The sequence below is a fragment of the Chenopodium album genome, chromosome 13, assembly GCF_948465745.1.
Source record: "Chenopodium album chromosome 13, dcCheAlbu1.1, whole genome shotgun sequence".
In the NCBI taxonomy this organism is placed as follows: Eukaryota; Viridiplantae; Streptophyta; class Magnoliopsida; order Caryophyllales; family Amaranthaceae; genus Chenopodium; species Chenopodium album.
In genome coordinates this window covers 4641955-4664712 of record NC_137846.1, presented here as the reverse complement: position 1 = coordinate 4664712, position 22758 = coordinate 4641955, and the positions used below count along the sequence as shown (strand labels likewise).

Sequence of the window (22758 nt, the reverse complement as noted above, 5' to 3'; positions counted from 1 at the left end):
TTGTTTGTGTTTTTGGTTTGTTCTTCACTTATTTTTTAATTTTTTTGAGGTCATATTTGCTCATTCCAATTTCAAAACGAGTCTTTTGTTAAGATACATTTCATATTGCTTCTTAAATCATAGTATAAAGTTCAAAAATTCTTTTTTGATAAACTTACCCAGCAAAACATGTGCCAATTCCATGATAATTTTACTCATTTCTGACAAAAGAAATCGAATGGCACCCTAGGAGTTGAATACTCCATAGAAAGTAATCTTTTGGCTATGATCGCGTTAGCTGCTTCTGTATAATGAATTCCATCCCAACTTACGAACTGAGATCCATTGCTACAAGCCTGAGAACCATAATTGCCACAAGTCATCTGTATGTTATAGTTATATGGAGGCCCCCCAGCTCCACAACAAGCCATTAATGGACTTTTGAATCCTGCATGATCACACGTTACTCGTTAATTACAACATGACATTCACATCAGCATCAAATCATATATCCACCACTACCCTAGCTTCTTGTATAACTTACCATATTTCATGCCCTGGCTTATTAAGTCGTATTTGATGGAGTATATGTCAACATGGACAATCGTAGCACCTACTAACTCAGATTTCATCTGTTGGCACAAATGAAAGAGTGCTGCATTAAACAGTTTTGCAGCAGAGTTGTAACTTGAGATGCATCCAGAGGCATCAAGATCGCCTGCCTTGTGTTGAACTAACCAGAGTTTTTGAGGTAAACAACCTAGCGGCCCAGTGTTCTGAATCCAAAATCTTCTTCCACCTTGATCATACAATCCCTATACAATTTATACATGTATTTAAACAGCAGAGGACTAAGAAAAGAGAGAGAATTCGGGAAGACTAAATCATCATTGATTTGATGAAAATGAGATTCACCTTCACAGCTTTCTTGATTTCGTCAATAACCAGAGGAATTCTTTTAACAACTTTTGCATATGTAAGATTTTTGGAAAATAAGTCAGCAAGGTCGTTTTGTCCAATATCTATCATGTAGAGTGCATTACGGAATCCTTCTTCATTGACATATCTTTTCACCCCTGTTATATGTCATTACATGAAAACGTTATGCTACTTACGCGTTATTGCTTACAGAACAGAAAGTGACATTGTTTCATTGCATAATACGGTGTTGTCAATAGTACGCTATATAAATTAGACAGCTGCAGTTAAATACCTGAAGCAGCAAGTTCAAGGGATCGGCTTTTGAAGTGAAGAAATTGCATAACCTGAACGTTCAAGGCAAATGGCTTAAACTCTGGGAGTGTTTTGGACCCTACCACTGCAAAATTTGCCCCATTTTGGAAACTCGACCCCATTGGATCCAGGTATGGCCTCAAAAATTCTGTATTCAAACTTTGGCCTGCATTAATCAGCATATGGTAAGGAATTAACTAACACCGATTGATACTTTTTTTAATGAGACATATGAACCGACATACATTGCATAGCAGATCTAAGGGACAAACAATTGATTATTTCTTTGTGGCAGTAGATCCACCTTCAGCAAAAATATCAGCGTAACAACAGATTAAAAACATGGGAAGCTGCTATCATGTCTTGTCCTTAGTCATTTGCACCCAAAAAATATATATTGTCATAATCCAAAACTCCTAATTATGATATTATGGAATCTGCCAAGCTATGTCCTTAATTTCAGAAATTTGTGTTTCCAAAATATACTGGTTTGTAAACTTTCCTTGGGATCAAACTCTTTGTGAGCAGAAAAGAGTTCAAAGGGGGTTACAGACTCACAGGGACTCGGGGAGTTATTTTGGAAAATGAAACGAATGTGTTTAGTTACGTTCCAAGTAACATGTTCAAGAAACCTTATTCAAAGTTTTTTCAAAATTGGTCTAATATAGGTCATTGTTTATTTATTTCCAAGATCACAAGTCTCTAAATGCAACAATTGCTCTTATAAATGGACAAAATACAAGCTACCCTTATTTTATTAAAGAGTGACGTACACATAATGACATAATATTACCTGCATTATTCAGATCTTTGGTACAAAACTTTGAGGGCCAGAAAATTAATGACTTTGGATCTACCAGGTTCAAAACTACAAATAACAGGTTAAAGCACTATAACATGAGATGTCCAAGTTCAGATCTTAGGTAACGGTCGGATTTTGTAAAAGACGGACTGGGGTCCAAGGACATCAATTAATGGGAAAGGGCGCAACTTCTCTCATTCAAAATTTGAGCAAACTGCATTAATGCCAAATCTACCTAGATCAAATGAATGCCAAAATTTTTACTCCTTGAATGGGCATAGGATGGAGCACGGAGACACAGAGTAGTTTGGAATCTACGCCTATACTTTCGTAACCAATTACTCTCTATTGTTTTACGGGTTACTTTTTATGCTCTAATGTCAGGGATTAACTAGGAGTTTCTCGTTCTAAATAATTGTCAACGAGTAAACAAATAGTACTCCCTCCGTCTCTTTATTAGATTCCTATTTCTAGCATTTATTCACATAATAGAAAGAAGTATGAATCTAATTAAGGGACGAAGGGAGTATAATATTACTAATATGTTTGTGACAATCTCGTAATTTTACTACAAGTACTCGATATACGTTGTTACAAATTAGGGGTAGTAAACTACGAGCCAAAGAACTTGCTTGTGAGGCAATTCAGGCGCACCTAACTAGCGAACCACGTACAAATATGTACAAACGTGAAGCGATTAGTCACTAACATAATTTAAATTATGTCACTATGTGTCAAAAAATGGTTTAATCTCATCTTTAAAATATTAATTTCAATACTTTACCAATAACATAAAATATAAGAGTACTACTATATTCTGTAAGGGGACATAAAATTTTTGGGTTTACGTAACCACACCGAAAAAGTTTGTTAACACTTAAAAAACGGATCATACAAAATTAAACATTAATCCGTACCAAAATTTTATATTTTTAGGCGTACAAAAGTAGATTATTTAAATACGGAGGGAGTAAATAACATAGAAAGGCCAACTTACAAAGAAAATCGAGGATGAGCCGGCCGTCGGAGAGGCGGCCAGTGGATCGGCCAAAATAGGTGCGGCCATAAGGAGAGCTCACCGAATAACCGAGGCCAGCAACGAGTCCACCCGTGTCGGAGTTAGAATCCCCAAAGCTAAAGATCACCGGAGGTTTTAAACACCCACCAATTGCATTACCAAAATGACACCCCATTACTATAAATGCTACCATTAATGACAGTAAAACATACTTCATCTTTACTAAAAATAGTAAGTACCCTTTATAATTTAAAAGGTTGTTTGATTTCCTAAATTTAAAGAGGGAAAAGTTGAAGAGATACTCTGCCTTTTATAGGAGTGATAAAATGATGGGTTTTTGATATAACATAGCTTATAATGCTGTTAATGGTGATAATGGTAGTAATTTTGTGATTGTGAGTGGGTCCTACAGAAACGTCGGCAATTTTAGGAAATTGGGAAAATCTTACTGAAACTTGGAAAGGGGATAGTGCAGAGGAAAGAGAAGATTAAATTATGTAAATGGATAGAGAGAGAAACTAGGAAGGAAGGATGATTTAGTAATGAACTGGATTACAGAGGTACCTGTTGCTGTTGTACTATAGGACTTGTTTAACAATTTAGGCTGCTTGGACTGCTCCCATAAATAAAATACTTCATCTGTTTTTTAATTATTGGAACAATTAAAATATATAATACTCTGTATAACACATTTCAAAGGATTAATTTAAAAGTTGATATTAAGAAAATATACTGTAAGAAAAATTTAACATCATCTCACTTGACTATATTTTTCATAGGTGAAAACCACAATTCTATAGATTTTGTAACATGATGGTCGGTGAATTATGTTGTAAATATTAAATAACAGGAGAAGTAAAAAAAAAAAAGGTAAAATAATTCTAACATAACACATACTACGTATCTCTTACCATCTTAATAATTAATAAAAATATCCATAATAATACGAGTAATAATAATAGCTAGTTAGCTACTCATAGTGAATTAATATAATGTACCGACATTTCTAACAATATTACTGAAAAAGAAAAAAAAAACTTTGTACAATATGAAGCAAGAGTGTTTAATTTCATGTGGGCAAATTTAGGAATTAAGACCCTGTTTAGGAAGGGAAGAAATAATAATTTTGGCCTTTTTGCTGTAATCTAAAGGTCCTGCCTTAATATTTCTTCAGGATTATCTTAAGATGTACTCCGTAATTGCCCCTTACAGATACGGGTTTAATACGTTTGTTTAGCGTTAATTTTAGATACTTCGTAAATTAAATGACCTTTAATCTATGCTTAGTGCTTAATGATTTTCCTTGACTTCTACCGCATAGACATTATAAATTCAAAAGTTACCTTGGATCAACTATCCATTGATTAAGTTTGGCCTTTGGCTTAAACCCGCGGACAATTATTAATACAAATTGAAAATAATGTCCATCACATAACAATGAAGGCAGCTCTTGTTTACAATATCTCTAGCCAGTGTCATGTACATTCTCCAAGAGCTTGGTCTTATCATTCATCAGAACCGCGATGGCAGGGTGGGAGAATTTGTCTTCAGCTTTGTAACGGGGACTTTACATAATGTACCTTACAGTAACAACTACTCCAAGTCTCCAAGAGATTTGCACTAAAACAAGATCATGGCAATCTAGCAATTCCAAAAATTTCAGCTAGATTTGTAGCACCTGATGCTCATGAGTCATGGCTGTACAGCAGTAAAAAGAATTGAATGGGCCAGTCGTTAAATAATAAGGGCGGAATCCTCAACTATAGGTTGTTCTCCTTCAAACTCGGAGATTACAATCAGTGAGTCAGTCATATCGAGGTTGAGAGGTTGTGTTTTGGGGTTTGGATTTATAACCTGCAGTAAAATGATTTATGATTAAGAATTCATTTAGCCAAGATTATCTAGTACTGTAATTCAGATGTTGAAATACCGTTTTATCGTTTTTCACGTAACCAATGGCAACTTCTCGCCTCAAACATGCCCTTTCAGACAGCTCATTGAAAGATGGAGTTTCCCCCTCTTTCATGTACAAGGCAATATCCTGCAAAGTTAACAAGAATGAAAGTTGGAGCCTGAGTCAGATAAATCAACTTGACTTAAGATATGGATACAGAGTACTAGATAACTATGGTAAGTCTAGGAGAATGAGCTAAAAACAAAGGCAGTGGCCATCGCAAAGTGAAGTTCTACAACGACTAGTTCTAACCAAAAATTTCAAAAAGTAAGATTGTTTTCCTGAAGTTTAAATCCACTTATAACATGCATTCCTAAACATGATAGCAGCAATTAACACAAAATCCTCAAGTAACATGCATCCCTAGACTCAATGCCCGTATTAAACACAACAATACATTTGGTAAAGCAGTAATGGAGGGATTAACAGAAACATAGGAATAGCATTCTCAGGACTAGCTGCGTGTACCTTAACATATATTTCATCACCATCAGCATCCAAAATGTCTTTCCATACTCCATTGAGTTCACTATTCTCTGCAACTGAGCACAGAATAATTTCCTCTTGAATTAATATTGAAGGCTTGCCGTAAATGAATCAAACACACTAAATACAGCACAAAAGCATTTAATGAGAACAAGTAGCAAACCGTGAGCAGTAACGAGACTCATGAGTTCCTCAGCAGCAATATAAGTCAGTGATGGCTTTATTTTTGTTACCTGAAGATGCTTGAACAGATAAGTTTGTAACTACAGACTCATGTTAGATAACTACGTTCTGCTACGTGAAGACTTACTTGTTTGCCAAGTTTTGAGTCAACTATTTCAGCAACAAGATTTTGCGCCTGTAAGCATTGCAGATAATTTTTCAAATATGAATATTAACTTCATTAGGCAAGCAAGTACAAGAGACTGCAAATTGAAGCCTTCGAAGTTGAAGGATTCGAAATCAGACCAGAGAAAGACTAGTAAGAAAGATTTTTTTTAATGTCAAGACAACACATTATGATAAGATAAGATGAAAAGGGTCTTGAGAGAAACAAAGCTATCTCACCTTTATTCCAAGATTACTGCAAACATTTTCAGCCAAGAGAAGGGCAAATACAGAGTGCTTGTCAGCCCTGGATGGATCTGAAACAAAAACGATAAACACAAACACAAAGCAGACCTACTCAATCACTAGTGACACAAGATTCTCACCTCCGAGTATCAACTCTTTATCGGAGATTACAACAATTGAGAATGGGATCTCTTCATCTGTTTTTGTAGAAGTTTGGGTTCTTAATACTGCTTCCTTTAAGGTATCATAATCCATAGGGTTTCCAACCTGTAAAGAAAGTAGTGCAGTGTACAAGTTGGTAAGAAAACAAACACAGGTAGTATTTACTGCTAATTGACTATGCTATTGAGGCTCAAAGGGTTACCATATGGGATACTTGTATGTGTTCGAGTTTCCCTAGACCAACAAGTCTGCTTTTCCTCTCTTCTAATGGTACATCAGACAATATTTCCTGAATTTGAGAAGATAAATTGAGAAAGTATCAGGTACAAAGCTCGTTCTCATCAGAACAAAATTCATACTTAGTTTCCACCATCAACTAAGTTCATGTTTATGGACCTGTAATCTACTATGCAGCTTATATGTGAGCAGATGAACAACTTCAAGCAAACTCTGAGACTTTAACTAAGTAAATTTACATTTTTAAGCCACCATCACTGCTTGCATTGTTATGACTTTTTTTCTCTTTCATACGCCAACACAAACACAATACTGGAACCACAAAACCGAGTCTTTTGGTGCATCTATATAACATTAAAAAATCTGATCAAAACAGAAGTATTAAAATCACAATTCAAAACACATGAACTCCCTCTGTCTCTAGATAATTGTCAACCTTGCACATCTTGTTAAAGAATGACATAAAGGGGACAAGACAGAATAGTAAAATATATTTGGGCAAAGGTGCTACAGAAAGGACAGAATTTATCTTTGGTAAAGGACAAGAAAATACAGCCACTTTCAGGAACATTTTTGAGTTTTTTTTACCCACATTATGAGTACCATCACAGCAGAGGTATTCAATACGAATACCTGATTTGAGAATTTTAGCATACCAGTGAACTTCCAGGTCCTAGATAATTGTCATATTCTTTAATCATTTCCGCAATATTTGGGCGCCAACCTATCAACAGTATGCTTTCTTTTGGCCCTACAGTGTAGTCTGATGCCTGTACAAAGGCATTAAAACGCAGTAGTGAGTCTTCTTCTAGTTCCTTTTCCCCTTTTATTGTTATATGAAGTATATAATTATGTTTATATTACAGCATACCTTAGATCGTCGTTTGAAAGGACGCTTTTGTGTATTTTCACGACGCACTTTCTCAATTGTTGACATATCTTTGACAGAGTCAACTTTAATTCCCAGGTACTCAAAGTTGTGAATCTCTTTATTTACTGCCTCTATAACACTTGAGCAGGAAATTTGCGGCTTTCTTGTCCCATAAAGAGGAGCAATGAATAAAACCTAAATCATACAAGTAGGAATGTCACAAACAATGAAAGTCGACAGCTAGAAGCAAAGTGACCATTTCCACTTTAATGATTTATAATAAAAACTGAGAACAGTGGCTCTTCCTCTATCTACAAGTGCCACAAGTAGGGTTTCATTCTCATGTGTTTATTAGTATTCTGATTTTCATTTCATAGCCATTTATGTTTGATAGCACATAGCGCATTGATAAAGGGATAACTATAGATTTCTGTTAAGTCAATATATCACGGATCTAAAAAATAGCATAAAAGTCTTCAAATAACATACTTTGTCAGTTTCATTCAAGACCTCCTCATCATTTGGATGAAAGATTAGTTCCCCACTTCGGTAAAGACCACAAACAATCACCTGGAAGAGACAGTAGATAAAAAAATTAGCCAATAATCATCAATCACAAAACCTGTAGGCCAGTACCTAGCAAATAGTCATTTAACTTAAAGTTTCATCTGACAGATGTTTACCTCTTGTAGTCCACGTCTAACTTGCCAATACTTCATTCCAGCAAGGTCTGGGAAATCACAAAGATTAAATACATTTTCTGCAATGGGAGACAAATAAAAAAAGGTTAGTAACCAAAGTGAGAGAAGACTATAAACATCTGGGTATTGATTTAATACGATCACAGTATGAGAGTTAAAGAAGAGTTAACAAATATTAAGAACTTAAACAAGCAACAGCCAACAATTCAATTTTTAACTTTGGATAGACATCTGAGCTAACTAGCTCAATGGCTAAGCCATCGATGACAGTAGCATTTAGATTTGGACGATACAAGAGTAAGATCTGGTTGCAGCAACCACTCCTTGCTAGGCAAATCAAAGCAAGGAAAATGGGTAAATAGCTAGTAGTGCACAGCATTGTTGGTTAGCTACTTACAAAGTGATCAAGGAAACATCTCTATGTACATGACATGGAAAGGGTTTATAAAACTTCACCTCACTAGGTCAATACAAAGAGGGTACTAGCTAAAAAAGTCTCTAACACCAAACAGAAAGCAAGATGCATTATAACTGTATACACACAAAATTTTAACTTAAAGCAACTAAAGCCACTTGACTTCCAATGAAGAATACACTATAATATGCACTGTTAATCTACAAGACAACATCAAGATTACTGTTAATCCACAAGACAACATCAAAAAGTGTCACAACTTAATAAACATATACAATACTTTTGTAATTCAGCAAGTGTTGATAGATCTCAAGAAGCCCTTTCTGTCGGGAGCACTGAACAAATAATTTGGAAGACACATTTTCTACTGGTGCGACTTTGAGTCCTGATATTGATTTCAGCAACTCACATGTACTGGGATTAGAAACCTGCATTAGAAAGATTGAATATGAATACAAGCTTAAAACCATGCTCTAAATTCAGACAATTCCACATAAACATACATGTAGTAATCAAAATTTAAAGACTTGGACTTAGTTTTATAAGATAGACCTCCACAATGGTAGGTACAGTTGAGATTTCTGCCAGTGGTTGTAATGCCAGCACAGACAGAAATGCATCTGTATCAACTTCATACCTGGTTAATGGAGAAAACTGTCAAACACAATTTTTAATTTTAATCTTGAGAAAGTCTTAAATCATAAGCTGTGAGACTATACTGTTATTCGGAGAATCATGGTATCAAGTTATCAACAGACGTTTGGCAAAATATAAATATAAATATAAATATAGCAGATAAGTTATCCAGGCCATACATTGGATCATAGGCATTAAGCTCACTTTTTCATATCAAATAAATAAAAAGTAAAAACTACTTATATCAGATCACATGTAAGGTTTCACCATGCTGACACAGGAAGAAGATGAGTTCAGTAGTTGAAACTTTACAAGAAATAAAAAGCCATGTGATTATATTTTATAAAAAGTTGTAACAGGCAAAAGATTCCAATAACTTTAAATACTAAACAAAATGCCGATGACCAACTAGCAAAGGCAAAAAACCAGGATCTTAGAAACCAATCAAATTCCAGGTAAAGATTAAACAATAATAGTATTTCTATTATGGTTTACAAACTGATAATCCTAAAATAGATTTGTATCACCAGCTTTATAAGTCAAGTTTTGACCACCAATTTCCTTACTAAATAATGCTCCTTTTTTTGTGTGTAGAATAAAATCTAAAAACTAAAATACAAGTGAGTGCATGAATTTGTTAAAAGTTTTTAATTTTAAAAAAAATAATTAAAAAAAAATAATAATAATTGTATCACCAGCTTTATAAGTCAAATTTTGACCAACAATTTCCTTACTAAATAATGCTCCTTTTTTTTGTGTGTAGAATAAATACAAGTGATCGCATGAATTTGTTAAAAGTTTTTAATTACAAAAAAAAAAAAAAAACAAAGAAAGCTCCGGTGTCAAACATGAACACAAGATGTCTGTAAGTTTCTTTAAAAATGTAGAAGAAAAGAACAAACATTCATGTGAAAGCCATGTAGTACATTGATCTTGCATTATAGAAGTTTATAAATGCTATCTAGAACAAATAAACAATTAATATAAGGGGGGACCTCAGAAGCCAAGATCGTGTAGCTTGGCCGTTAATGGAGATGATATAAATTTCCTTTTATGATCAGGTTTCCTCATCTATTTTATCTTACAGTCATTCATTCCACCTTTTTTCTGCATTTTATGAGAAGGAGGTAGAGACTAATCCTATGAATGCCAAATTTGAGCGTAAGCTGCATACCATCATGATAGGAAATTAGGATTACTTCATTGCTAAAATAAAATTGAACCTTCCCAATAATATCCTCATGTAATAAATTTCCTTTTTGGCGAGTAATGTTATGATATCATGAGATAAATGCTACCTTTCATTTGTTATTGGGATACTTAACCTATCTCTTTGTTAATGGTATAGGGAATATAAAGGTAGATCCCTTACTGAGATAGATACAGAGAAATCCATGAACTTCTACTTAATTTTTCCTTTGATATCACATCTTCATCTAGTCTAATCTTATTCTTCCAACCTTCCTTTCTCTTGTTCAGTGTGATTTCATCTTTCGGCACAATATATAACCTAACTGGAAAAACAAGGATGTCTCACCAATGACCAATCGTCCAGGAAGTTTATATTAATTGTAGAAATTTGAAATTTGAACATGTTATCAGTGGTTAGGGCATTCACATCTCTAATGCCTTTTACTTCCATATGAGCTTAGGGAAAGAATTGAAGTATCTAAAAGACTCTTCAAGAGTTCTCCTCCCTCAGTGTTCCATGGTAGGGTGGTTAAATGTTAAAAGTTACAAGTACAAGGGAAATCAACACAAATGTAAGACAATAGGTTACCTTGCTGAAGTATATTAACACTATAGCTATTATTTTAGATGTGTCCTGCACAGAGCTTATAGCCACTTTATAAACCTCAAATGGAATTTCCAGCCACCGGTAAAGTATCGAATACTTGAAGGAACAACACAAGCACACTCGTATCACCTCAAGGACAGTTTTAGTTTCAAATTTTGCACTTTTAGCAAACTAGGAAAGTTTGCATGATGCTTGCAAGTCTTGGAAAAGTATTACATGATGAATAAAGAGATACCTTACCTATCTCCTTTTGTAGGCAATATAATTACAGCACGGGCCTTATTTGCTGCAGCTCTTTCAAAAGATTTCGTCAAGTTGAGGCTGCAGCTGTATCAATACAAGAGCCAAGGTAAATTCCCAAAGATATTCACCCAATTACGTATTCTTTAAACCATAGTGCAGATATTGACCAGCTATATGAAAGAAATTATATTAATTAGCTTTAGCTGGGGTGTGATTTAAGCAAAAGTATTTCTACAGCTGAAAGAGAGAGCTCTTAACCTTGAAAGAAAACATAGGACAACATTCTGAAAAATGCTTGATGCTCCTTACTTTACTTTTTTAAGTCAGTCAGTCTCATTTCCATCTTTGTTCAATCAATTTTTAACTGCAAAAGGCCAGAAATATGGATATCCAACTCATAGTTGTAGCTTTGGAACAAAACTGAAAGGCATGGATACCTATTTGACCACTGAATGTAAGTCATCAAGACCATTACCTTTCCTTGCTTATTGGCTCTTTCCTTTTCAGAAAGACAAACTGCTTGCAGTTGAATCCTTCAAACTAGAGCTAGATATAAATGTTGTGTTCAAAACTATGCCCAGCAAGTTCAGTTTAGAACAGTCATTTTTTATGTTTCAAGTTGAAAAAAATTGGTTCCACTTAAAATAGCACAAATCAATTGACTTCGCTATGGAAGCACACTAGGTGTGACTTCAAGGCGTTCAAGCACAGACATATACATCCAGGATTGGCTTGGGTATTTTGAAAAATATAGGCAATATTCATGTGTTTGATTTTAAACGAAACATAAGAGTCACCGCAATAATAATTAGGCTCGACTACAGCACTAAACAGAAAGCCAGAGTCCTATACTGGTAGTTGAAGTAGATGAAGAAAAAAAAGGAAATAAACTGAAAATAGTAAAGATTAGAGAACAAGAGGCAATATTCATGTGTTTGATCTTAAACAAAACATAAGTCACCGCAATAATTATTAGGCTTGAGTGCTTGACAGCACTAAACAGAAAGCCAGAGTCCTATACTGGTGGTTGAAGTAGATGAAAAAAAAAAAAAGGAAATAAACTGAAAATAGTAAAGATTAGAGAACCAGAGGCAGAATTGAGTTAATTCAATGAAATCTCTAATACAACCCTACATTTATAAAAAATAAAAAATAAAAATATAGCAGTATTAAAATTCTTTTAAATATCACCGCCAGACCGTCTACCTATGGGGCTGAAACTCCTGAACTAGCAGAGATTGCTGTTAAGGTGTTATCACAGCCTATAACCAGTAGCTCAGCAGAAAGAGTATGGAGCACATACTCTTATATTCACAACATCAAGAGAAATAGACTCAATTATTTGCGGGCTGATAAGTTGGTGTTTATTCACACAAACATCAGACTTATCTCTCGCTTCACAGCAAGCTACAAAGATGGACCATATAGGAAGTGGGATGTTAACCCTGAGACTACCTATTTAGATGATTCAGCAACAAGATTAGAAGACTCAAGGTGGAGGGAAGGACTTGATTCACTAGAAGGAGGAGATGATGATGCAAATAAGATACCTGAATCTAAGAGGCAACGATTCCCAGACTCCTAGCTGATATTATTATTTGACTTCTAATGTTCTGAACTTCTGATTTTTTGAAGTATAATGTATATTTGCACTTTAGTCATTTTGGCCATTTTGTCTTTTGGAGCTAAGTGAAGTTTGTATGTAAAAATGTAAGAGCATGTGCTGATGGATTATGTCTTTGAGTAAACTTTTGGCTACAATGATTGTAATGAAAAATTCAGAAAATCCATGAAAAAATGTTAGTATTATTCTTGCAATTATAATTTCAGTATTTAACTTGATTTATTTAAAGAGAAAATTTTTTTTGACACATCGTACCCATTGTACCCGATTCATACATGGTAACGTACCACGTATCCGTTTCCGTTCCACGTTTCGAATCGTACCTCGTACCTTGTAACCTTGCGCCAGATTGCTGATCACTCTCCCTCCCTATAATCAATTCTGTCATGATTTACTAAATACCGCACATAATCTCATACCCAGGATTCCAGGAAGGGACGGAATTACTGACACACAAGGTGAATTTCTAAACTTTACCCATATTCACACACCTAGCATAGTCTCTATGAGGTCTGAATTAACCCCCCCCCCCCCCCCCCCCTCCAAAAAAAAAAAAAAAATCCTTAAAAGAACAGACAAAACAGCCAGCCATAGACAGTATCCACACTGAGATGAAAGGTTATGACACAGTATGGGTGGTTAACTGGTTTTTATATACTGTAAACAGGAGAGCTCTTGCACAAAAGACCAGTCTGAATTAATAACCCCCCCCCCCCCCCCCCCCCAAAAAAAAAAAAAATAAAAAAAAAAAAAAAAAAAAAAAGAAAAAGAAAAAGAAAAAAAAAGATCCTTAAAGAAAAGGGAAAACAGCCTGCCATATATCCACACTGAGATAAAAGGGTGTGATAGTATGGGTGGTTTTTTTAAATCTGAGGCTTTTTTTTTCTTTCTATAAAAGAGGGGAGGTAAACCTGAGGACTGAGTTTCATAAGATTGAAATACGAGTTCACTTCTACAATACAAACTCTGGCTAGTATATTCAGAATTATACCTTTTTGTAAGAATATCAATATGGCTAAGATCTTTAGCTATATTTTCAGCAATCCTTTCCATATGCTTCCTTGGAAGATCAGAAAGAAGGAGAATTCTCTGCCTCCTGAAAATAAAATTGCAAACAAAAAGTTGCCAGCTGGAAGAATCAATGTACATCGACGATTCACACAAGTAAACCAAAAAATTTCTGTACCTATCATGAGCAGTGCCTAGGCGGATGGAAAACTCATGATACTTATTTATCTGCTTAAGTATGAAGTTCAGATGACTATTCACTCCACAAATGATTATATGATCAGTCTCCAAAACTTGCATTTGTGCACCCTCCCTGATCTTTTGCATGTTATTCTGGTGACACGGTAGATGTATGATGCGATAGTGTTATTGGTCAGAAACTTAAAAAGGTATTAGATTCAATAGTCAATTGCATAGAATAACATTATCACTATGAGGAATTGTGCTCCCTAAACTTACTCTGAGCTGCTCTGTCATCGTGCTCAACAAACGGGAGTAGAATAATATGCCCCAAATAGCAAGTATAAAGCCAACAACTCGTTCAAAACGTGTTCTCAACTGCAGTTTTTCATGAAAAAATTACATTAGATGCATCAATTGCAATAATTATCAAATGCTCATTGATCTAGATAAGACAAGCAGGATCACATGAATATCAGAAGAAACAGAGCCAGAAAGTTCACAAGGGCATCATTTTCACACTCTTAAATGGGTTGATGATGAACAAAGACAAGACCAGGCCTCCCAGAAGCAATCCTCTAAAGACTGTGTTTGACCCCTATATTATCAAACAAGGAAAAAATCAGCTCAGTAGAACAGCAGATATGTCCTTTACTATTCAAACAGCTGACAGACAGCCAGTGTAGCACACCTACATTCACAACCTAATCAAAGGTATCATTAGTAAAAAGGATATCACAGCATACCTGAACCTAAAGAAGAGGAAACCACCAATGACAACGAACGAGAAGCACGCCACAATTAGTACCAATAAAAACCTGCATTTCGTCCACACCAGCAGTCTGAGCCATGGCAATATATATAAAAGGATACTTACACAAAATCAACCAATATAACTAAAGAACAGAAACTGGTAAGCCATTTACTTCCTCTGTTCGGAACGAAAGAGTCATGCAAGAGTTCCAAAAGAAGATCAAGGTCGCATTGAAATTATGCACATCTGTTAATGGCTTACCACTTTCAATACATTGTTTTTATTCTCCTTGAGACAAATGCCATAGAATTCCTTGAGTAGAAATCACCATGACCAGAACTAAGATCACAATTCAACCATTTTCATACAAACCTAGTTAAGACACTCGTGTACTATGATACAAGAAGCAAAAAGATCAGAACAAAACGGTTAACAAAAAATGTTAGAAGACAATGGAAACGAACAGGAGGAAAAAAAATAATTTACAAGCCTTTATAAATATCAATGAAGGATGATTGATATTTTGATTCAAATCAAAGCAAGAGAGAAGCTTTTGTGAGCAGAAACTAGCAGAAAAACACATTTTAAAAGATGCAATTAGTTGGCTGCTTTCACTTACGTTGCTACATTTCTTTCTACTTGCATGTTGAATAGATATATCATTCGTGCAAAGCTCCACTGGAGATCCCCAATTGAAGGTAAAGAGACATCCAAGTTGAGAGGTGTAGGCTTGTTTTGTGAGCTAGACAGGGAAGCAAACAGTAGATTTGTAGACCCAAAAGCTTGCATTGAAAAGCCATGCAAGCACTTGAGCGATTTCAGCAACATGCTGGCCAAATTCAAATGACTCCATCTAAGGAAGACAAAGGATGATATTGATAAGGAGTGAATAATCATAGCCAGGTGACCCTGCACATAATTAGAATAACAAACACTATCAAACTAAATAAAACAAAACCTACATATAAAGTTTTCGTAAAAAGAAGAATATTGAACTCATAAAAACATGCAGAAGAAATGCAGGGGACTGGAAGTTGCAAATGCCTCTAGTTTTTTTACCTTCTTGTGAAAATCTAACAATAAATTGTTTTTTAAAAAAATCCAAGCAAGAAAAACAAACAGAACAATTCTATGACTCAAAAAGTATCTCATTTACGTTGACAATATTAACCTTTTTGAACCATGTGCTTATAATGTATCTCTTCTCTTCTGGTCCAAACATATTAAGAAGATTCTTTAAGGCAACTAACATATTCGAGAGATACATCATAATATCCCCAAGTTTTTACAGCTTTCAGAGAACCCAGATGTCCAGTATAACCTTCCTCATAATCAAGTTAACTATGCTAAGTCTAAGTCGTAGATTATTATAGTCACATTATACTGTTCTTAACAACATAATTTATCAACCAAAAAAAATGCATAATGCCAAGCAAAGCCCTGGACAACAAGTATAGAAATTGGGAACAACTAAGCCCTTAACCCAACACAAGGTGGAGCCTTGACCTCACAAAACATAAAATTATATGCAATGTGATACCAGGTAACAATTTTAAGGTGGGCCTATCCCCCAGCCCCCGCTGAAGATCCTCTCCACCACCGCCCCCTCTTGGGACTGCTTCATTCATAGCCGAGACGGCTTGCTAATAAATGTGAAACTTAAGCCCCATGAACACTCAACCAAATTAGGTCTAATCCAAGGATATTTTACCAGCATTCCTTTATTTACAAATACCCATTAGGTACGCAGAAAGTCATTTCAATCACCATCAAAACATGTCTCACTATAAAGAAAAGGCAATAATACCAAATTGGGTAAAAGAAGTCAGTAAATCACACAAATTTAGACATATATCCAAATGAGCTTCTAATCTTGAAAAGAGAATAACGTTCATTCAGATGTCTGCATCTTTTGACATGAAATTCCCAGGGCAAATTCAATAATTCTTACCTTCAGACCACCTTTAAGTTCTAATCTCGAGCATGTACCTTCCTCTTCGTCCATGAAATCTGAACAAGAAACTAATTCCTCAGTATTTTTTCTCGTAGCATTTGTAATCCACTTCCCTAAAAAATTGATCATAATAAAATATAAGGTCTCCTTACCAAATAATAGGTAACCATGAAAGTCTGAAACTCATAATTTTAAGATAGCTAGCAGTATAAATGAAAAAAAAAAAATAATTGGTGCAAGGTGGCAGAATTCAGACATGTATCAAATATGGATCATTGATTTCTCACAGACCATATCAGTTCCCTAGTTCTGCAGGTTATCACCTAAAACTTACAATAAGTTATGTCTGCACCTCATTGCTTACTTTACCAGCATGAGCTTTGTCACTCTACACTAGCATTTCCAAAACTAAAACAATAATGTTACAGAGGTAAGACAACTCAACTCTACAAAGATATCTACAAGCAATCATGCTTTGTCTTTGTATCACAAGAACCTTAGGAAGTAAACATCAGAGACACTTCTTTGCTACCACAAGAAGTCAACAACAGCAAAACTTATTATTCCCTGTACCTATTTATTTTGTTCTAAGCTCCTGGACTCTTACATTAAAATTCACGTCAACAGCGTGTCATGAACTCATGATTATATATATATATATATATATATATATATATATATATATATATATATATATATACACTTTAGAAAACTTTATCTTAGTATTTACTTTTATTATTTTATTACCCAATTTGGGTTTTATGAACTGTATTGATTTCCTTTGCTAAAGTTTTCTCAAACCTTTATGTTTTTTTACTCACACCTTTTTACCTCTTCTTAAAACTTTCATGAATTTTATTTTGGTTCTCCTTTAAAACCTTTTAATTTTCCTTGGATGCTCTTTCTTTTTCTCACCTTTACTCACCTTTTTTTTTCCAACTCTTTCAACTGATTATCTTGTTATATCTCTTTCTCTATATCGTATGTTTTCTTATAACAATTCAAATTAGTCGACCCCAAATCATTTTGAGACTAAAACTTTGTTGTTGTTGTACAAATGTACCTTATTAGTAAAATTTATTATTAGTTGATATTGTGAAAATACAAATTGAAAAATACAGCCAATTCATTAAGTTTGACCACAATGTATAATAGGATAGAACAAAAAGATAGGAGGGAAATAAAAAAATAATAAAAACAAAAACAAAAAAACAAAAAAAAAAAAGTAACCAATGAATCAATCTGATTTGAGTATCTAGTGTATAAACTTATTTCTTTTTTCCTTTGTTGGTATTACTCTTGAATTCTTGATTTTGCCTAATCAAACACATTCAAAATTATTAATACTTCAAATGGAAATTTGTATATAAATTAAAATAGATGTTGAAAGATTCTTATATTCATGATCTATACAGTGCCACTTTTTGGTGTCATGTGGCAGAGGCAATCTTGAATTTGACTTATGTGGTATACAACATGATTAGCACAATCCTATTTTCCCAGTAAGGACTCTTACGATGTGGTTGGATTGAAGGAAATGGAGGGAAAGGAAGGGAAGAGAAATGGACAGATGAGGTATTTTTCATTTGGATAACAAATGAGGAAGGAAAGGAATTGGAGGGGAGAGAAATGGAGGGATTAAATTGCAAGAAATTTATCCCTCCAACAAGGGAGAGATTTGGAAGGAAAAATCACCATTCTTCCTTCCCCTCCCTTCTCCTCCCCTCCTTTTCTCCTCCCTCCCCTTTTTTTCCTTCCCCTTTATTTATCCAAACATAGTGTTAGTCTTCTACTCATGTTTACTTCCCAAATTATGAAGATATCCTATAATTCTATAGCAGTAATTAAGAATGTAAACAAAAAATCTATTAACTATTACTAAAACAGAAGATGCTGACGTCACCACTGCCCACGTATCGCTCTCTAAATAAAAAAATTTCCCGCCTAAATGCAATGATGATGTCATCTTTCTTTCCTTTTTTTTTTTTTTTAATTATGTAGAGATGTCCTATTTAACATTTTTGAAATTTAAATATTAGAAGCTTCTACCTTACAACTAAAACCTATTAATTTATCGTAGGAAATTGAAACAATTTTAAATAGCACACTAATAAATGAACTCCTACATTGAATTATGAATTAGACGACGTCGAAGAGATATTATATCATAATTTTAATGAAAATAAAAGATTTTAAATTATAAAATGTACGTAATTCTTATTTATATTCATGTATAATAGCGATTTATTATTAAGATGTACAAATTAAAAATAGGTTTTATATAAACCGTGCATCGCACGGGTTCTAACCTAGTAAACTAATAAATAAGGCTTCACTTCACTAACAACAAGTAAAGTTGCTAGCCATATCAATATCATGGAATGGTATGGATTATGGAATATTAAATTGGATGCTATAAATCAGATGTTATATAAAAGAAATCTAGTAATTAAATCAACTTACAATTACAACTCACCTCTTTGATTCATTTTGTTATTTGACATTAAAGATGAATCTTCCAACCAAATATCCGGAATACAAAGTGTACACCTGCAGAGTATCATTAAATTTAGTTTTTGAAACCACAACCTAGGGCAAGAACTCAAGGACATAAGAGACAGGGTAGAGCAAATTTTAAAGTACCAACTTGAACTTCCTGTATGAGGTTCTTGATATTTTTCATATCCACAAAGTTTTATTTTTGCCTGTTTAGCCTTTTATAAAAGACAGCAGGAGCAATACTACATGTATCATCTGAACCCAAATGCACTCAAACAGATATGAGAGTTAAATTCTTTTGTCATTGCAACTGTGCTATACTGATATGTACTCCAGCATGCAAGATCAATATCATAATTACAGGATACGCTACTTAAATGCCTCAATAATATTACATCCAAAAGTTAATAAAAAGAAAGACGATGAAAGTGAAATCATAATGCTTTTGGAAGAGAGTATGGACATGACCTTTTTTAGAAAGGGTACTTGCTTAAAGGATTCCCTGTTCTGTCATAGAGGGGTGTTGCTATCATCACCAAGAAGACAACCACATTCACCAATTCTTGTTCCAGGATTATACTACCTTTGTTTCTGAATGGTCTTTACACTTTCTGTTTTGGTCTCTTTCTAAAAGTTCTTTAACATTTTACTTTATTCTTTTTTTGGCAATCCCCTTATATTACCTTACCCTAAAATATTTACACATTTCCACTCACTCTCTCTTACTTTATCCTCTTTTTTCTTACACTCGCCCACTTTTTTACACTCTCTACTCAAGCCACCTTTTTTAACACTCGCCTAGTTCCTTAATATTTGTCAAAGGAATCAAACAACAGAGTGCCTCCCTCCCCTTTTAGTCAGTTTTACATTCATCAAAACTTCAAGGCAAGGTTTTTGCTACTTTCTAATCACATTTTTTTTGTAGTAGAAGAGATGGAGTAGATGAGCTTGGTCTTTTGGCAATGTCAAAGGAACGTGAAATCCTTCTGCTTCTTAAATTTAGAAAATGGATTTAATCATTAAGGAAATAAATAGATAGATAAACAACTATTCACTCATTCATTCCGCTGGACATTGCAGTTTCAAATTTTCAATCGCCTCCCGTAAGAGACATGCTTTCAAGCCCTTCGTGAAATCGATCTCCCTGTCACTGAATGTGTGATTGGCACACGTATACATTTATTTCATCATTCTTTCTGCTCACATATATAAATGAAGAATTCCAAGTCCTTTTAAGTTCCAAAACCTTTCCTCCTTTTCTAATCACAGACTACTTTACTTAGTTTTTACTAATTAGCTCTTCTTGATTATTCTATAAATTCAACTATCGTAATTTTCTCACTCTAAACTAAATATCCAATCCATAATAAGCTTTCTCATCTTCAATTAAAAAAAAATAATAATAATAAATCTGGTCACCGTGAATTAGCCTTCAATAATCAAAACTCAATAGCAAAACTCTACAACCACAACTACAAAAAGACTAAAGAAGCTTCATCAATACCAACATTACCTCAAATCTACAATCTCAAAGCACAAAAACAATCCAAAATTCAAATACTCCAAAATTTTCCAATAAAACTACAATCTCAAACTACAATAACACTCTAAACATCAAATACCCCAAAAAAAATTCCAACAAAAATACAATCTCAATAAATAATCCAAAACCAAATTTTCCAATAAAAATACAATCTCAAAGCATATATAGCAATCCAAAAACCATATACTCCAAAATATTCCAATAAAAATAATCTCAAATCACATTAATAATCCAAAAAACATATACTCCAAAACATTTCCAATAAAATAACAATCTCAAACCGCATTAATCAATATTTTTCAAAATGTACACACTTCAAATTCACAAAACAATACAAACACACGACAAATTCAACACTAATAACAAAAGGAAAAAAGAGTAAGATTAACCTAAAAGAGGCGCGCAAAAATCGCCGGCGAAACGAACCGGAGCTCCACCGAGAATTAACGGTAAGCCGAGGAGAAGAAAACCGATTCTTCGCCGGAAAAACAGCCGGAACCGGAAGAAACGACGTCGTAAGATGCCTCATTGTTGAAATCACTGAGAAAATGGAGTAGGAAGAGATAAGGTGAAGTGCAGAAAATTCAACCAAGGCAATTAAACAGTGTCAATGCTTGATTTTTTTAAGGAAAAGTGACAATGAAATATTTGGAGTTTGATCACAAAAAAAAGGGCTAATATGTTGAGATTCCATTCATGTCAACGTCTTTTATCAAAAAGAAGAGAAGAAGATCATACATAAGATACATTAAATAAAGTTGTACAAGTCCAAAAAATAAAGTACTACAAGTCAGGAAAATTTTAATATTGGTGTGGTCCATGAAATATTTTTTTTTTTTTTTTTTTGTAAGTTTGTGCAATTATAGTGTAAAGTTTGTACGAGTAGCCTTGTTGAATTGTTTTTGGTGATGGTCTTGTGGGCATGGACCCATGTGTTTGTGGTACACGAGTTGTGGAGTAGGACCGTAATCGCGAAAAGGCATATGCCTTTAACATATGTTACATGAATACGTGATGTGTCAAGGATGTAGCGCTGTTTCTATTTTTGGAAGTTTTGCTCTATATGTTACCAAGTATGTTGTAAGTAGGGGTGTTAAAAAATCGAGTTGAATATTGGAAATCAAAAGGGACTAATTTAGTTTAGTATAAAATTCTTTAAAAATTGATCTTGAACAAGATTAGTGTCTATAATTATGTTAAAATTTTTTGAACGATAGATAATTACCTTCACTAATTATGTTAGAAAGATATCTTATATGGTAATAATTCCTGTCATGAATTCAACATGTTTTAATTTAATTCTTTGTAGTCATTATATTTTTTGTATAAGGTTGTCAATGAAATGATATACTCATGAAATAGTTTATGATCTTATAAAGCTTGAAGCTTGGGCAAGCACATAGTGTATAATCAAAACTCGTTCAATTTGTAATTTTGTTAGCATTTTGTCTACAACTAGTTGGAATGGGAGCTTATTTGTTGTTGCAAGCCAAAGCTCAATCGATACACTTAGCCATGAATCTCAATAAAACCTTATAAACAATGAAATCTGATCAAAGACTCCATATGTGTGGCGTGCGTTGATGATGTCAATCTAACAACAAGCTTACCATACCGAAAAAGTTGTTTATGGTATAGATAAACAACTTTTTCTTTATATACGAGTGACTTTACAACATAAATGATGATTTATCTCATAATTTTACGACAATTATGGATTTGATGTGGAATTTAGTATGTGTAACTTGATTGCATACATTTACCCTGGTTTGAAAATTAAGCACTTAAGAAATTTAGACAGCAACATGATTACATAGTATATGACTACTACTATATGTGCATATACATATGTAGATTTTTGAAACAAATAGGCCTATCAATGAACAAATCTATTGATTAAGGTTCAAAACAATATAGGGTATATCTAAGCAAGGATTTACTCGAGCCTTGGTTTGCCCCATGCTCACTATGTGTGATGTGTGTTAAAGACTATTTCAGTTGATAATAGGTAATATATATAAGTATGTGAGTTGGTTTTATAACTTTATGAAAGTCGCCCACTTATGGAGTTATGATTAACAATTTTTA

At 34.0% G+C, this 22758-nt stretch overlaps 2 protein-coding genes across 4 annotated transcripts; both read right to left on the bottom strand.

Annotated features, from left to right (window-relative positions):
* Window positions 1–57: 57 nt before the first annotated feature.
* On the bottom strand, window positions 58–3544 carry LOC145574334 (GDSL esterase/lipase At1g09390-like). The gene is made up of 5 exons (XM_081632094.1): window positions 3012–3544; window positions 1193–1378; window positions 895–1055; window positions 524–794; window positions 58–427 (listed from the first exon to the last, which is right to left on the bottom strand). Exons 1-5 carry the CDS (start codon window positions 3247–3249, stop codon window positions 195–197), a joined length of 1089 nt encoding a protein of 362 aa, XP_081488220.1. The 5' UTR covers window positions 3250–3544; the 3' UTR covers window positions 58–194.
* An 832-nt stretch (window positions 3545–4376) lies between these two features.
* LOC145574333 (putative ion channel POLLUX-like 2) lies at window positions 4377–21352 on the bottom strand. 3 transcript variants are annotated; one of them, XM_081632092.1, is made up of 24 exons: window positions 21060–21352; window positions 19105–19178; window positions 16626–16741; window positions 15294–15583; window positions 14667–14738; window positions 14443–14518; window positions 14200–14298; window positions 13919–14073; window positions 13724–13828; window positions 11106–11186; window positions 8984–9068; window positions 8712–8859; window positions 7999–8075; window positions 7805–7885; window positions 7316–7510; window positions 7101–7214; window positions 6410–6496; window positions 6186–6312; window positions 6040–6116; window positions 5783–5830; window positions 5636–5705; window positions 5455–5528; window positions 4963–5073; window positions 4377–4886 (listed from the first exon to the last, which is right to left on the bottom strand). In XM_081632092.1, the coding sequence occupies exons 1-24, from the start codon at window positions 21197–21199 to the stop codon at window positions 4767–4769; spliced, it is 2622 nt and encodes an 873-aa protein (XP_081488218.1). In that variant the 5' UTR covers window positions 21200–21352; the 3' UTR covers window positions 4377–4766. The 3 variants fall into 3 exon arrangements, with proteins under 3 accessions (XP_081488218.1, XP_081488217.1, XP_081488219.1); XM_081632091.1 differs by having other exon boundaries at window positions 11106–11192; window positions 21060–21350; XM_081632093.1 differs by having other exon boundaries at window positions 11106–11192; window positions 16626–16684; window positions 21060–21350.
* Between the last annotated feature and the right edge of the window lie 1406 nt (window positions 21353–22758).